Source organism: Lactuca virosa, chromosome 3, assembly GCF_052849685.1.
Source record: "Lactuca virosa cultivar CGN04683 chromosome 3, Lactuca_virosa_CGN04683_v6, whole genome shotgun sequence".
Classification (NCBI taxonomy): Eukaryota; Viridiplantae; Streptophyta; class Magnoliopsida; order Asterales; family Asteraceae; genus Lactuca; species Lactuca virosa.
Genome location: NC_136428.1, coordinates 295,524,162 through 295,542,381, shown reverse-complemented (window position 1 = coordinate 295,542,381; position 18,220 = coordinate 295,524,162). Strand labels below are relative to the sequence as shown.

Here is an 18,220-nt window from a genome sequence, read left to right as displayed (position 1 = left end):
ATGACTTATCATTCTTAATTGACTTGAATCTTATGATCTTGTGATTAGCAAAATTGTAGGACTAGTATTTTGACCAAAACCTGGGGTTATATAGAAAAAGTGGGTAAGTGAATGTAGGAGCTAATATATGAAGACCAATCATATATTGTATTGATTCAATTAACCTAATAGATCAATCCATTATAAGTCTCACATAATTCGAACCAAACACTAGTATATTTGTTAGTTTATCCACTTGATCACCGAATGAATGAACTTATGGGTGTGAAATGCCACCCTTTACTCTGCCACTATTATATATATATATATATATATATATATATATATATATATATATATATATATATATATATATATATATATATATATTAGGCATTTGGCCACTTACTAGCGCAAAAGCGACAGGTGCAAATAGTTTCTTTCAGCAATTATTTCTAGTCGGAAACATGTATGATTTTGCACTCAACTTTGACACTTGTAACTTGGAATCTAACCCATTTAGATAAATTATTTTGAGTTTAAAATGGTAGTGAATAGTTTGAAAACAATGAAGATCGATAGATTCTATATTTGCAACACGAATTAAAGATGAGAAACAATGAAGATCAAAAGAGTGTCGAATGATTATTATTCACGACAATAGAATAGTTCTCAAGGAAGAAGTTCTCTATACTTGCCTCTAAAACGTGTAACCCTAAAAGATTACATCCACGCTATTTATCGACTATCACAAAGATACTAATTCTGATCATGGACACACCCATTTCAAAATCCAGTAGCATACATTTGAACAACACTTTATTAAACCTACCAATCTCCCCCTTTGTGTCAAATCGGAAGAGAGTCTTCATTGTTGTCGTTGCGCTTCAAAAATCTTAGGCATAATCCTTAGAAGGGATGCCCTGACAGCCAGATACCACTTAATCATATCTAATACAGATTTAATATCAGAAGCAAGGTTGGCCTTGTTCGTTTTAGCCCTTGCCAAAATCTGATTCATGCCACTTGTGGAATCCAAATGTTTGCCCCTTAGAAAGAACATACAATTTTTCAGAACAGAACCCTCCTTCTTCTTATACACAATGCTCTAGTATTCCTAGTCTATCCGTCCCCCATGCAGATCTTGGATGTCTTTAGGTTCTTCGAATGGTTTCACTATAAGAACTGATGCAACCTCAACATCCATCTTCACAATCTCCATGATGTAGCACTTAATCATCCTCTTCAGATGGTTGAAAATAGGATCATATTTACTCACATCCTTTGCAATTATGTTGAATAACAAAATCCAATCATATAAATTCATGCAAGGCAAATCAGCCAAAGTAAAATCATGAAGCACATGATTCAAACCCCGAAATCCTTCGAAGTGAATATTCGGAAAATCTCCAGTTTCCACAGGAAGTCCGACCTTCAAACTTACAAATCTCTTTAGACTCCAGGACTGGTACCAAGGCTTCCCATTCTTAAGATAAAATTTGAAGAGTTTTCTGTTGACCGTGTTATTGGAGATTGGGGACTTCTCAATCTATTGGAAGCATCGGAAAAGAAATGCTCGTGGGGTGAGGGGAAAGTACAATTGGCATTCGATATCATTGCAAGTATCAAATGATGTCTTCGGTTCCAACCAGTTAGCTCCGGAAGTTCAATGGCTTCCTTCTGAATTTGCTGAATAGTCCAAGCAGGAAACAAGGACTTCTAATATTCCAAAATGACAGCTGAATTTTTGACTTCAATTTCTTCTGCATCAAGCTTTTGTCGAAGAGCATTGAGATCATCAAGCTCTTTATCCCTCTTATATCTAATGAGATTTTCGGATTAAGACAAGTCTTTTTCAATATCATCTTCATCGATTTCCTTTCCCTTATCTTTCTTTGATCCAGAAGCTACATTATCCTTCAGATCAATGTATTCTTTCACCTTGACCTCTTATTCTCCCCCTTGTTTAGAAGGAGCATTGCTTCCCGAAACACCTTGAACTTGATTCGGTAAAGCGAACACGGGCTTAAATTTTTCCGATAGAGTAAGGCGTACAATATCATTGAATGGATTAGATATGGTCTCGACAATTTTCAACTGTCTTTGATGAATTTCAGAATTGTGAGCCTTTATAGAAAACTTCTCCTCTTGAAGCCTAGAAACTTCTAATGTAGCATGCTTCATTTTTCCATTCAAAACTTTTGCCTTTTGAGTTTGCTCTGCGAGAGCATCCATGATTTTATTCTCTACTGCCAAGTCAGCCTTTAACTTATCAAGCTAAGTGGTGATGGTTGAGTTCAGATCAACATTGTCCAACTTGATATGAGCATGAATCTTTGACAGAGCTTCCTTCTCAGCCTTCAAAGAAGAACCAAAAGCTTCAATAAACTTATTCATATCGGCTGTGCTCTTGTCCGAAGAGGTCCTAAAATCTGTCATGAAGTGTTTGACTTCGGTTTGTAGGAGTAGAACCTTGGACACAACATTGTTTATCTTCTTATCTGAAGCTTGACCGGCCTTAGTGGATTCTTCAATGACCTTTGAATTTTCATATGTGATTATCTCCAAAGTTTCTCGATGAGTGTTCAGAAGATTTTCCTACTTTGAAGTAAAGAAGGCATGAGAGTGATCCAAGAGTGAGTCATGATTTTCTGTTAAATGCTTGAACTGACCCTTTGTCATGGGAGCTTCGTCTTCATCGTTGTTGATGTTGAGATTGAAGGGCTGAAAAACAAAGTCCTCTATTGGTTCATGTTCATCTCCAAACATTATTTATTCATCCTCATTGAAAGGAGAAGAAGCAGTTGATATACCAGGTTCGGAAGTTACACCGATGTTGGTATTTTCCCCCGTATCAGATACGTTGGTAGGGATGCCTGAAGTTTGTATCTCCTCCGAAACGGATTTGATAACAGGGACTTCCGGTGGAGTGGAGACTGATGATGTAGTAGGAATGGTGGAATCAGTAAAGATAGGTGAGAATAGAGGAACTAAAGTCTGAGGAAGAGACATTCCCATAGAACTAGTTGGTGGTAGAGGAGCGATGGATGAAATCGGAATGGTGGATGTAGTGGGTGAGGATGACATTGGTAAAGTTGGTGGAATCATAGGTGGTGATTGTGGAGTAGTCGAGAGATTCAGAAATGGTTCTTTGAGAATACTGCCAAAGATATTAGAAGTTGGAACTGAGGAGGTTGGTGGAGAAGATACCTTCAGAATGTTGTCAGTAGGGGCGGGCTGTGAAGTTGCAGCTGTATCTTTCTCCTCATTTCTGAGTGTATCATCCTCTTTAACTTCAACATGAACTTCAAGCAAAGCAAGCCTTAGAAGTTTGCTGAAATGGGGCTTTGTGATTGAGGTCTTGTGATTGGAAACCTCAAAGTGAATAACATCTTCAGCCTTGTTGTAGATAGCAGTGGAGCAGGATTTAGAAAGATGAACCGTAGGAACTTGTTCAGTCATGGTTAACGCATTCACAAGTGGCGAGAACTTCAGACATTCAATCATAGGCCTGATTAGGGTATTGTAACGTAAAGAATCGAGATTAAGAATCAAGTTCTGGTTGGGCTTCACTGTGAGCATAATGACAGAGGCATACTGGTCGGCGAAGGAGATGTTTTATGATGAACCTGCCATTAATGATGTGAGAGACGATGAACAGTAGAGAGCAAGAGGGTTTTTTCTTTGAGACTTTGAGAATTCTGTTTGTGGTGAGAAAAAGTAAACCATGTGAAAAACCATTTTATACGGTATATGATGAGTGGTGCGAGAAACCGCTGTTTCAAATTCGTGCACGCCGAGAAATCAGCCAATAAAATCATGCCGGCTAATTAATGACTGTCAGAAACCGCTGCAATCAACCATGCGGTGTCAGGGATTCAAAAATTGTACCAAGATTTGAAGTTATTCAAAGGTCATTAGACGTTTCATATTCACCATGTTCTGAACTAGTCTTTTCAGAATTGTCGTTCTATCTTCCAATTCAGAATTGAAACCAGACTTGGTAAAATGACAAGGATTTTAGTGCAAGAGTGTGCCAAAGAAAAATAAATAAAGAAAATAATATGTAGGATTTAGTGATATCAAGAATTGTTGATATGAAATGCTTATTGATTCTGGGAAGTAATCTCTTCCTTTTGAGTCAAGAGAGACTCCGAAGTGCTTGTCTGATTTCCTGTTGAATTACGATCATCAGTTTATTAAGAATCTGTGAAAGGCTTCTATTATTACAGCTTTAAAGGGTGGATTCAGATTCAATCAAATTCTGAAACTTAACATAAGTCCAAAGATCTGAAAGAAGTACATGTTTAACCAGTGTAGCCATAAAACAAGTAAGCTTGGGATATTCTTTTAAAGTAGTTGGATAAAACTAAAATCTCAAAGAAAAATAAAAACTAGGTCTTGTTGGGAAGAAATGTCTTAGGTTGAAAACATTTCATTAAGATCACAAAAAAATAAGATTTCAAAGACTCAAAGGTACAAATCAAAAGGTTTTTTCCACCAATTCATTGGGTAAATACCTAGAACAAAAGAGTGTTCACCATCAATTCAGAAATGGTGTTCGGAGTTTTGGGTTTCACTCAAAATCAGGGTTATAACAATTTCAAGATCATAAACACAGATGTTTTGTAACCTAAACCTCAGTGGTTAAATCTGAGAGTCTTAAGGGTTACGATACAGAATATTAGATTGGTAGGAGAATCGTTGGGAGTTTTACGAAAATCATGTTGATAATGATTTTACGATCATTAACAAGAGTTTTGTAGCCGTATACCGAAACCGGTTTTGTCCCGATAGTCAAGGAAGCTACGTGATAGATGTAATGAGATATGGTAGAAAGAAGTGATTAAGTCGACCATCAAGTCCTTGTTGCTGACTTAAATTCTGAAATGAATTTTGAAACGAAAATATTTTTGATGTTTTTGATTTTTGAAAATACTAAAAAGAATATTTTTGATATTTTGTAAAGGAAATATATAGAAATAGGTAAAAATATATTTGGAATTTTTATTTTAGGAGAAAATAACGAAATAAAACAGTAACTGCAGAACATAAACAAAGAAGTAAACAAAAACAAAGAAAATAAGAAGAGACTTACAGGAGAAAAGATTCTGGAGCCATGGTGAACAGTAACTTCAGAATCATTATGACGATCGGAGCGAGTCGGAAGTAAACATAGAATTCCGAACCATTCCGAAGCTCGGAACAAGTCGGAATATGAACAGTGGATTCCGAACCATTCCAAGTCTTGGAACCATTCAAAATGTGAACAGTAACTTCCGAATAATTATCATTACGTAGTGGATTTCGGTTTAGATTCGGCTTCAATCATTCCTAACCCTTATAAAATACGATTAAATAATGCTTCAGGTAGAGCCTTTGTGAAGATATCAGCTAACTGATATGAAGTTCTAACAAAATGAACTTCTATATTTTCCATCCTCGACATGATCTTTTATGAAGTGGTATCGCAGTGCTATATGCTTTGTTTTGGAGTATTGCACTGGATTGTGGCAGATTCTTATAGCGCTTTTGGAATCACAATACAAGGTAATTCGCTTCATATTGATTCCATAATATCTTAACTGATTCTGAATCCACACCTCTTAGGAAGTGCATGATGCTGCTGCAATGTATTATGCTTCAGCTGTAGACAATGAGACACATGTCTGCTTCTTAGATTGCCAACTAACAAGTTTGCCATCCAGAAACTGACATCCTCCTGATGTACTTTTCCGATCAAGACCACAAACCCTAAGTCAGCATCAGAGTAAGCTTGCACAAAGAAACCCGAATTGGATGGATACCATAGACCACAAGAAGGGGTTCGCTTCAGATACCGGAGAATGTCTTTAACTGTTAACATGTGTGGTTCTCTTGGATTCGCTTGAAACCTGGCACAGTAACAAACAACAAACATAATGTCAGGACGACTAGAGGTTATTAAAGGATCTGATCATTTACCGATATAAAGTGATATCTGTTGTTGGTTTATCAAGAGAAGGTGTGAGTTTCGTTCCAAACGCTATAAGGACTTTAGCTTTTGAATCATCCATCATTCCAAATTTAGAAAGTAACGTCTTTGTGAAGGCTTCTTGATTGATGAATATACCTTTTGAACCCTGTCTTATATCTAAACCAAGGAAAAAGTTAATTTTACCCATAGAACTCATTTCAAACTTAGTTTCCATTAATTTCTGGAATTCAGCACTTAAACTGAGATTAGTTGATCCGAAAATAATGTAATCAACATAAATTGAACTATCATCAAATGGTTACCCTCCTCCTTCCAAAAGAAGGTAGCATCAACAGAACCTTGTTTAAATTTTGATTGTTTAAGAAAACGAGTCCGAGTTTCATACCATGCCCTCAGAGCTTGTTTCAGACCATACACTGCTTTATACAGAATGTAACAATGATTCGGAAATTTTTCGTTCACAAAACCTGGAGGTTGTTCAACATAGACTGTTTCTTCAAGCTCTCCATTTAGAAATGCACACTTCACATCCATTTGATAGACATCAAAATTTTTATGAGCTGCATAGGCGAGAAATATGCAAACTGATTCAAGTCTAGCTATAGGTGCGAACGTCTCTTCATAATCTATTCCTTCTTCTTGACAATATCCTTTGACAACCAAACGTGCCTTATTGCAAATAACATTCCCTTATTTGTCCATCTTGTTTCGGAATACCTATTTCATACCAACCACAGATGCATCTTCCGGTGTAGGAACCAATCGCCATACTTTGTTACAATCAAAATCATTTAGTTCTTCCTGCATAGCTTGAACCCAATCTGCATGATCAAGAACAACTTTAACATTTTAGGCTCAATTTTTGAAATAAAGGAGTTACACATGCAAAATTCCATTTTAGAAAATAATGCAGTTTGCTTCGCTTTTTGTTGAGCACGAGTAAGAACTCCTGATGAAGAATCTCTGATCACTTGAGATGGAGGATGATCTTTGGTCCATTTTTCCATTGGTGGATAGTTCTGATCATAGGCTGGATTAATTTCAGCATAAACATATTCAAATTCCGATTGTGCATCCCAATCATTATTTTCATTATTCTCCCCCTGGAAGTTTGCATGTGACCTGGTATTAGGAATTGGATTCTCCACTGGAGATGAATATCGATATTGAATGTTGGAGTGGAACTCTCCCCCTGGATTGGTGCATCAAAAGGTGATGGCTGAGGTTCATTTGAAATTGGTTGTCCAGGAGGAGTCTCTATATCTTCAACAGCTTTGTTAACAATCTTGGTTAATTCATCCTCCTGATTGTCCTTTGCTTTTGATTCTGAGGAAATTTCTTTATCAGGTTCATCAAATAGATTTAGAAAATACTCATATAAATTCATAAGAGGAATTGTCTTGGAATATGTTGATGAAAAAATGTCATCAGATTGACAATTTTCTTTTTGATATTTCTTCATGTAATTGACATCATAGGTGACGTAGTAGGTTTCCTCAATATTCTTTGACTTATTGTTTAGAACTTGATAAGCCTTTGATGTCAATGAATACCCCAAAAAGATTCCTTCGTCTGCTTTCACATTGAATTTATTTCGATTTTCTTTGGAATTGAGTAGGAAGCACCTGGAACCAAACACATGAAAAAATTTAACATTAGGTTTCTGGTTGTTCAAAATTTCATATGGAGTAATCAGAAAACGTTTGTTGATGTAGGAGCGGTTCTGAGTGAAACAAGAGGCGGCAATAGCATCTGCCCAGAAATACAAAGGAAGATTCACAAATGATAGCATTGTCCTTGCAGTTGCACAAAGAGAGTGATTTCGTCTTTCAACTACGCCGTTCTGCTGTGGAGTGTAAGGCGAAGAGAATTTGTGAGCAATCCCTTTGTCGGTCAAGAATTCTTCAAACGCATGATTTTTGAATTTCGAACCATTATCACTAAGAATTTTCCGAACTGGCTTTTTTAATTGTAGCTCAACCTGCTTGATGAAGTCTATCAGCTTCTGTGTTGCGTCAGATTTCTGTCTAAGAAAGAATACCCAGGTGAATCTAGAAAAATAATCGACAATAACCAAAATATATTTGTTACCACCAATGCTCTCAATGGCTGAAGGACCACAGAGATCAATGTGCAATAGTTCCAGTGGTTCAATGATTTGGTATTTATATTGGATGAATGACGTTTCCTGCTTTGTTTTTCGAGCTCACAGGCAGCACATAAGTGTTCCTTTTCGAATTTCAGAGGGGCAGTCTGCGTACGAGATCACCAATTACGAGCTTATTGATCTCCTTGAAATTCAGATGAGAAATCCTTCTCTGCCATAACCAACTAGCATCCGAAGAGGCTTTCGTAAGTAAGCAGATATAAGGTTTTCCTTGGATCGGATTTAGATTCAGAGGATACATATCTCCTTTCCTTCTAGACTTCAAAAGAACAACTTTGGATTTCTTTTCGATGATTTCCGAACCCTCTTCATCAAAAGAAACTTTCAGACCTGTACCTACAACCACTTGAGAAACACTAATTAGATTGTGTTGCAAGCGTTCAACATAAGCTACCTTTCTAATTGAGAATTCTCCATTTGTGATCATGCAGTAGCCTTTTATTTCTCCAGTGGCGTTGTTTCCATACTTCACTTTTCCGCCATCCTTTAAATTCCTAAACTCTCGTAACTCCTCTTTCCTTCATGTCATGTGATGAGAACTTCCACTATTTATGTATCATTCTGAATCATACTGTTCGTCACGCATAACCTACAAAATTTAGAGAGTTTTAGGAACCCAAATCAACTTGGGTCCTTGTAAGGATTTCTTTTGAACAGGGAAATTTTTTGTTTTGTCAACCCAAAAAGATTTTCTTTTCAAAGTACGGTTCATCCCTATATCCATTTTAAAAGCCTTAACTTTGTTGTCACAAAGATTAATTTCAACAAAATTGGCTTTCGTTTGAATATATATTCTTTGAAATTTGGATCCATTATTTTTAAAAACTCTTTTTCTTCCTTTTTCAATTTTGCTTCGTATACTTTGAGAGTAATTTCTGGTTTCGAAGCAACTTTGTTTTCAACCTTAATATATTTTGCTTTAACAATTGATTTTGAAATGTGTGATTTTGGTAAACAACTTTGATTGGAAGAACAACTTGACTTTTGTTTCGGAATTTGAGATGAATCTTTATTTTGAATAGAACATTTTGACGTATTGACAGAACTTTGATTGGAATTCATTTTCTTCCAAAATCGCTTTCTTTTACTCAAATTCTTTTTATATCTGACATTCAACTGTATTTTCTTTGCCATTAATTTCCTCAGTAGATTTGTGAATGTTAGCTTTTGGTCTTTCTTTTCTAATCGGTGTTTCATTCTTATCTGATGACGTTTCACTAGAGACATCTTTTGTACCACTTGGTCCTGCCTTATCGTAACAAAAGTTCACACGATTCAATGGTTCTGAAATGTATTTCCCTTTTTTTTCCAAGAGGACATTTCTGAAAAACCATTTTTTTCATTTGCGTTGTCTATACGCTTTGACCAGAAGAATTCATCACATCCTTTTGCATTATCATGAACTACCAAGGACGTTAATTCGGAAGTATCATTTTTGTTCACTCCTTTCTTAACAAAAACTTGATCCAAGACTGTTTGAACTTTAGGAAAAACGGTTGCTTCTACTTTCATAACTTTTAAGCCTTTATTTACATTAATTCGAACAAAATGGATATAGTTTTCAGAAATTAAGTTTTTCTTTGGTTCATCACAATTTTGTACAAAAGAAGAAAAATCAATTTCATACTCTACAGATATTTCACTCATTTCACTTTCATCGAATTCAGAAATATCTTAGAATCAAGAGAATTTTCCGAATTCAGTTTCTTGCATAATAAGTCATATTTCTGCATAAAACTTAATTAGATTTATTGTTTATCTTTTTCAGTTAAAACTACTTTTGAAATGTTTTTATGTTCTTTGGACTGGATATATTCTTCTATTTTCTCAAGTCTAACCCTATAAGAATCTAAAACATCATTTGAAGAAACAATTGATTCACATTTATAGCATTCAACATCAATTTCATCTTCTTTTAATTAAAGAAAAGATAAAATCATTTTATGCAAACCTTTACTAATTTCACAATCCAATGTTTAGCAATCAAACACAAAATGTTTCTTTATTTCAACAGTACTCTATTGTCTCTCTTAAGGATAATAATATCATCTCGTGATCTAGTAAGCTCTACTTCCAATGCTTCTGTTTTTATTCTTCTCTCTTCATTCTTAAAGGTTACCATGTTAAGTTTATCATTCTGATTAGAATTGCTTATATGAGTTCATTTTAAGCTATCACTAAAATCAGAAATTGTATCACGTAAATCATCCAATTTTAGAATCATAACGTGATGAAGGAATATTAATAGATTTAAGAATTGAATATACCTTATTGACCACCTTCTCACATTCCTTCACCTGCTCTGTAACAATCTTTGCAGCAAAACAACTCTCTGATGCTTTTCCACCATCAGTTGCATATCCCCTTGGTTCGGAATCGCCACTCTGAACCATCAAACACTTGCCAGCATAGCCTTCCTTTTCATACTTCACCACAAAACACTCGCCATGGATAGGTTTCCTTACCTCATCGTCCTCAGAGTCTATGGACCACACTTCAATTCTGCCGTCATCACTCTCCTCTTGCACTATCAACACAGGTTTCACATTTGATGAACTTTTCTTTTAAAGCTCGTCTATTTTCTGAACGTAGTAAGCCTCGTCTTTTTCTTTCTCTTTCTTCTCATTTTGCTTACGAGGCAAGCATTCCTTTGATAAGTAATTCTTTCCATGACAATAATTACAATCATAACTAGAATCACCTAGCAACTTCTTTTCTTTCTTTTCCTCATCATTGTGAGAGTTCTTAGAATCCAACTCTTTTGGCCTTTCGGAACTTGAGTTTCCCTGCTTGTATTTGTTTTTGAAACGTGGGAAATTCTTCTTAAAGAATTTCTTTGGGTTTGATACCATCAACACTTTTTTTTCTTTTAAGAGTTCTTCATCCGAAAGATCAGATTTGGAATCATCAGCCGTTGAGATCTTACCTTTAGCAACCAACACCAAAGATCCAACATTGGAGACAAGTTTCGCTTCCTTAGTAACCTCATCTTCGTGAGATTTCAGAACACCCAAGAGTTTTGCCAATGAATAGCTTTTGAACAGTTTGTGTGCTTTAACTATGGAAACTATATCCTTCCATTCGGATCTGAAACGTGACCTTCTGTTCAATAACTCGTCGCTCAAGATTGTACTTAAGCATTCTGCTTAACAGGTGATTGAAGTAATTGGCTGTCTCGTCTAAGTTCTCATCTGGTTTTTACGCGAAAGGACCAAACTCTGACAGAAGTGTTGTCTGCACAGAATGATGCAAGTCACCCGAATACAATTCCTTCAGTCTATCCCAAATTCCTTTTGCAATATCACATGCACTAACAAGACGGAATGTGTCAGGAGCAAGAGCAAATCGAATAATTCTCATTGCTTTTAGATTGCACATCAGCTTGATCTTCTCATCAGTTTCAGGACTGTCTGCAATGATTTCATCGTAGTCCTTCTAGGTTTTGACTTCTTTCTTCATTACTGAATACTTTTAAGTTTCTTCTGTTATTTCATTCCATGTTGTAGAGCCATGTTCTTCGATTCCAAGTATGTAATCTTCAAAGTGAAGCGCCCAGGCCTCATAATATTCTGGAAATGATAGGAATCCTTGTTGTCGAAATGATGCTACTTGGGAGATTGAAAGAAAGAGAGTAAAGATCGTCGTTAGCCTTAATAACGAGAATTCAAGAAAAAAAAATATAGAATCAAATGTGTAAACTATAATCGAGTTCAGGGGTAAACTAGAGATCTAGATCTGGAATCTACAATCGATTGTGACGATTGTGACAACAAGAATAGATCTTAGAAAATCGTAAAACCCTAATGCAAAACCCTTTACTTCGACAGAAAAATAGCGAATAATTACACTATCTCCTGTTCTGATACCAATTGTGAAAACAATGAAGATCGATAGATTCTATATTTGCAACACGAATTAAAGATGAGAAACAATGAAGATCAAAAGAGTGGAAATGATTATTATTCACGACAATAGAATAGTTCTCAATGAGGAACTACTCTATACTTTACTCTAAAACGTGTAATCCTAAAATATTGCATGCACGCTATTTATTGACAAAGACAAAGATACTAATTCCGATCATAGACAGACCCATTTCGGAATCCAATAGCATACATTTGACACAACACTTTATTAAACCTAACAAATAGTTCTCTTTTGGTGATAAGTTGGTGAATAATTCTCTTTTGGTGATAAGTTTCCTTTTGGAAGCATATATAATTCCAAAGAGCATGCAATACACGATGCATAGGAAAATTAAGCATAAAAAATTATAAATCCCTTAAGTTTTATTGAAGGGTTCTGTTTTACCGGGTAAATTTAAAAAAATGGTGAATCAAAAAAAAATTACACGTATCTGGTATTAGTGAACCTAAAATCTACAAAAAGTTAATCACCATTTGAAGACATGGTCAATATTTTAAAAATATGACATTTGTATAAAGTTAAAACGAATTTTGAAATAACAATTTGTTGCTATCAAAGCATATTGTTCTTATAAAAAAACTATTCGCACCTGTCGGTTCACATAATACAAAGAATCTCCCTCATCATTATTCTTTTATTTCAACAATCTACATTATATATATATATATATATATATATATATATATATATATATATATATATATATATATTCTAAGGCCCCTTTATGCATAGTATACTCTGTGTGGTTTAGAGTTTTGCCACAAAAGTTTCAACACTTTGCCACTTATGGTCTCTTATCAAGTTTTTACCACATTAGTTTGTCGAGTTGGCACTTTTGGTCCCTCAAAATGAATAGTATACTTTATGTGGTTTAGAGTTTTTCCACAAAAGTTTCAACACTTTGTCACTTATGGTCCCTTTTCGAAATTTTCCAAGTTTTGCTATAAAACTTTCAACGCCTTACTACTTTCGGTCACTTTTCAACTTTTTACCAGATTAGTTTCTGGATTTTGAACTTTTGGTCCCCCAACATCGATATTCTCTACTACTAGCCACAAAGGTTTCAAGAGTATTCCAGTTTTGGTCCTTGGCAATTACCAAATGTGACACCTCAAGTTTTTACAACATTAATTTGTGGAGTTGGCGCTTTTGGTCCCTCCCACCTTCAATATTCTAGTATATGACCCTTCTTTCCTCAAAACATTATACACATATAAAATATATGTTTATATTTTCTACTATTAAATGCATGTTCAAAAACCGTAATACTAGATTTACGTTTCACACCCCGACGTTTCCACCGCCAGCCAGGTTGTGACATATTCCTTCTTCATTAAAACCTTACCTAAAGGGTGAACTACCAGTGGATCTGACGATAATATGAAACTCAACCACTAAAAAAACATTCTCCTGAACAACCAGTGTGACAACCCGAAAATTTTTGCCTTGTAAAGTCCAACCATTCAACTCAACCGACTGTCATACCCATTTCTGCTATCAGTTAGCAATGTTTAAAGTCTGTTTAAGGGTTCTAAGCTCAGTACATTCAAGAATTGGGTTTAGGGATGTGTCAGCTAAAGTTCTTCGTGTTGAAATCGAGCCGAATACTCCATCAGAGGGAGTGTACGGCCGTACACATGCGTGTACGGCCGTACACCCATGTTGGCCATATACCCCCTCCACAAGTATGGTATCCCTTCATTTCTAAGTCATTTCTTTAGTTTCCAAGTCAATAACTCGAGTTTTCTCTCAACTATCATCAAGCTTTTCAGCCCGATCTTTAAGAATGTAAGTCTTTCTTCCGTTTTGATTAGTTGTTATTCTTCTTAACCTAGTAACACCCTTTGATTTCATCCATGGAAATCATCTTTTGGGTAGATCTTCAAGATCTTCATCTTTCACCAAGAACACCAAGAACACACACTTGTTCTTGGTGGTTGTGAACACCCTTTTGAGCCTCCAAACTATAAGTACCCTCTTCCTATGCTTAGTACATGCTAGGATCTCATGCTAAACACCCTAGAATCGACATTTAAACTGGAACATAGGGAGTGTACGGCCGTACACCAATGTGTGGCCGTACACCCCTCAAAACACCCATAAAGGGCCTCCAAAGTGAGAATCTAGTTCACATCCTTGTTGAGCAATTGTCCCACAAGCTTCCCTATCATTAAAAGACACTTTTGTGCACTTGTTACCATGAGTGTACGGCCGTACACTCCATGGCCGTACACCCATGGCCGCACACTCCCTATAGTGGCCGTACATTCCCCTTAGATGAATCAAATGTGATTCTAACACTTGGTCCAAGTGTTTCCTAGTCCCAAAAGGTGTTTCCTTGCATGTGGTTTCTTCTAAACACTATATTCATGCCAATATATGCCATTATATGTCATTTAGGACTCCTTTGTGTCTCGGGACTTCATTCGTGAGACTTCTCATCCTTACGCGCATATTCGTTTGAATCACCCACATAAGGTGAGTTCATACCCCTATAATCAATCTTTTAAACTGTGTTAAATGCTTTTAAGGGGGGGGGGGGGGAATACAAGTTGAACACACTGATAATTGTGTAAATGTTTGTTATAAACATCTTTCAAAAGATTGCTTATGTTTTCTATAAGTGATCAAAACATTTCAAAAACTCTTTTTAAGTTATGTTACTTTATAGTTTATAAAACTCCGATTTTAAAGTACAATCATAACTTAGTAGATAAATGAGTCTTTTCAATAATAGTTCAAGTAAACATACTAGTAAACTATAATAGGTATAGTTTAGGGGTTCAGTTCATACTAGATGCTAGAACATACTATAAAGAGAAACAGGGAGGTAGATACAATACACGATAACATGCAGAACATACTATAAAGAGAAACATGGAGGAAGATACAATACACGATAACAGAAAGAACATACTAAGATACTATAACAGAACGAACATACTAAATGCTATAGCAGGAGAACAATACAGGATCTAATTATACCAATAATCACTAACTCATTGTTCTAAACAAAAGGTGATAGTAAATTGGGTATACATGATCATATAATATTAATGTGAATTTACACGACCTAGTAATTTGTTTGCGGAAGTCGCGTTTGGTCCCCAGAATCTCTTGCAGGGAGAGCGTATAGTATGGGTACTACTCATCACATTATGACCTAAATAAAACAAACATGCTTTAAGGTAATCAGTATGTCAGGATGTCAATTCAAAAGACAACTGTGTACTTACATTTTCCCATTACTTTCATATTGTGACAGTTCCACTTGAAAGTTTATGCAAACTATTTTCGATTCAAGATAGTTATAAACTAGGGAAAACTTACATCTTTTCAAACTACAAACAGAACAGTCGAGTCTAGTACATTCAGTAGAGAGGGGCCTATAATGCTAACTTTATGATTCCTTAGTTTATACATCAGGAATATATATTAATCGGATCCGACAGGTAGTAGGATGTGTGCTTTCCGCTTCATTTCGTGTTCCTTGTTTAGTTGTGGGCTTAGAGCAGATTCACCCAGCCTACCATCTATCCGATCTTAGCTATATATATGTTCCGTATACACCAAGTAATCATAAGGGGTACCAGGTATGAGCCAGGTCATAAGACACTAATTCAATACACTGTTTTCTTGTATAAAACATACTTTTCAAATAGAACATTTGGTATACAAAACTAGAAACTTTCCAGTAAGGGTTTAATCTATTTTATTAAACCAATATAAACTTAAAGGACCTTAGGTGGTTAATTCTATAATACCTTAGTTTATACATCAGGGTTATATATAATTAATACCCGATAGGTAGTTGGATGTGTGCTTTCCGCCTCATTTCCTGTTCCTTGTTTGGTTGTGGGCTTAGGGCAGATTCACACAATTAACTATCTGTTCGATATTAGATTATATATAGCTAGTATAAACTAAGTGATTATAGAAGGAACCACTGTGGTTACCATTTCTACTAAAAGAAATAAGGGTTTTGTTGAAGAATCTTTTCATCAAATATAAAGGAACTATTACAGTTAACTTCGTGAGTACCAAGTGAATACGCCAGGGTTATATACAACGATGACCTAACAAACAATGGGATGTGTGCCTTCCGCCTCATTTCCTGTTCCTTGTTTGGTTGTGGGCTTAGGGCAGATACACACAACCGATTGTTTGTTTACTCTGGGTTTTATATAACTTGTATCCATTTAGTACTCATAGAAAGGACTGTAGAGTCATTTTTACTTAACTTTCATCAAAGCAGGAAATATAGGATTTTCTGGAGGAACAGGCGAACTTTTCTAAACAGAACTTACAACTTACTACAACTTTCTTACAACTTACTTACATCACTAAAATCTTATGAACTCACCAGCTTAAATGCTGATCTACTCTTTCAAAATAACTTGTATTCTCAGGAGAACAGTAGACAGGTACGCGCACTGGATTCAGAAGATGGAGCAGTATAGCTTCATGTCTTATTTTGTTATTTACTTTGTAGTCTATATTATGTGAACCACATACTTTGTAAACACTTTCTTTCTAATGAAATGGTTGTTTATTACTTTGATTACTATGATGCATGTATTGTGATACTAAACATGACGTCCTCCACCCCCGAACGTTACCACCGTTCCGGTTTTGGGGTGTGACAGATTGGTATCAGAGCATTGTTTATAGTGAACTAAGTATATCAGCCGATAAAAGATATACAACTATAAATACAATGGGGCCGAAGTGCTCTGGATAATAATATATTTTAAATATATAAACGTTACCTTATAAAAGTATACAAACGTGCTTATACATATATACATACTAGAACAAGTATCACAAGAAGAACATAACAGAAGTATTTAAAGGTTGAACACTGTGGTCAAACCTGGACAGTTATGTAATCATAGCTAGGATCAATATAGTCTGATCAACTGTATTCATTCGAGATGTGACCGACATGTGTTTGGGAGTGATATGGTGTTGCAACAATCTTAAAACTTACCTAACGCTATTCAAGGGACTTCCTAATCAGTACATAAAGATTAGAATACTGTGGGAGTATTTTATGATACTATAACACGACAACAAGTTTAAAACATATCAAGTACATTACATTAAAATACTATAGGAGTATTTTAGGCACTATATAAATAACTTATGTGATAACTTAAAAGACCCTTACGGATAGGGCTATAATCTTGCAATGTATACTTCCAAGGGTTTATATAATTGAGATTTTATAGACTTAGAATTTGTGATCTACGCTTCACTACCCGTTCCTTGTTTGGTTGTGGTTTTGGAGTAGGATCGCTTATTCGAAGGTCTATTTAATCTTAAATTATATACAACTTGTATACATTGTGAAATTATAGGAGGACTCTGTAAGGATCACCCCATAATGTTTCACTTAAGCTCATAGATTCTTTAGATACTTCCATTCTCGCACGACAAACCCAGATAGGTGTAACCACTTCCTCATAGCAGTCAACAGAAGAGTCAAGAAGGAACAAGAGCAGGTTCATGAGAAATTCAAAGAAAGATCAGCCGAAGTAACCAAAACGTCATATGTGTCACACTAATAAATAATAATATTGTTTAAAATTAATGAGCTAGTGAAGACACTGCTCACATTATGTGTTAGGATTATTTTCTTTCGTGCAACTGGTAACAGTTATTCATGTCACAGATATTCATTTGAGGATAGCCATTTCTAGTTCATAAAGTTTATTTGGTATTGACTCTTGTATGAATTATTTCCAGAATCCTGTGAAAGTCAGGACCCGATACACTCAGAACTAGGATAACCTTGTCTTTCAGCTTTCGGCTTATATCCACTGATATATACTTATTCGATCTCATCTTTGTATTCTTTTAGCAAAGATGCATCCTCGCAGATCAAAGAGGCGCACTACTTCGATAACTCCAGCCCAGACGCCACAATTCGATCCTGCTGCACTCCAAGCAGCGATATCAGCCGCAGTGGCAACTGCACTAGCTCACATCGGCGAAAGTGGTACCTTCGATTCTGGTAGCGGTACCCACTTAACCAACCCCGGAGTTACTCACGAACACCCAAGGGAGTGTTCGTATAAGGACTTCATGAACTGCAAACCCCATTCCTTTAATGGAAATGGTGGAGTCATCGCTCTGATGCGATGGTTCGAGAAAACAGATTCAGTCTT

General features: G+C 35.8%; 1 protein-coding gene across 1 annotated transcript; it reads right to left on the bottom strand.

Moving 5' to 3' along the window:
• Positions 1–5,560: 5,560 nt before the first annotated feature.
• On the bottom strand, positions 5,561–9,350 carry LOC145164678 (uncharacterized). The gene is made up of 7 exons (XM_079083387.1): positions 8,950–9,350; positions 8,233–8,641; positions 7,079–8,144; positions 6,837–6,986; positions 6,685–6,777; positions 5,944–6,112; positions 5,561–5,873 (listed from the first exon to the last, which is right to left on the bottom strand). The coding sequence occupies exons 1-7, from the start codon at positions 9,348–9,350 to the stop codon at positions 5,561–5,563; spliced, it is 2,601 nt and encodes an 866-aa protein (XP_078939513.1).
• Positions 9,351–18,220: the final 8,870 nt, after the last annotated feature.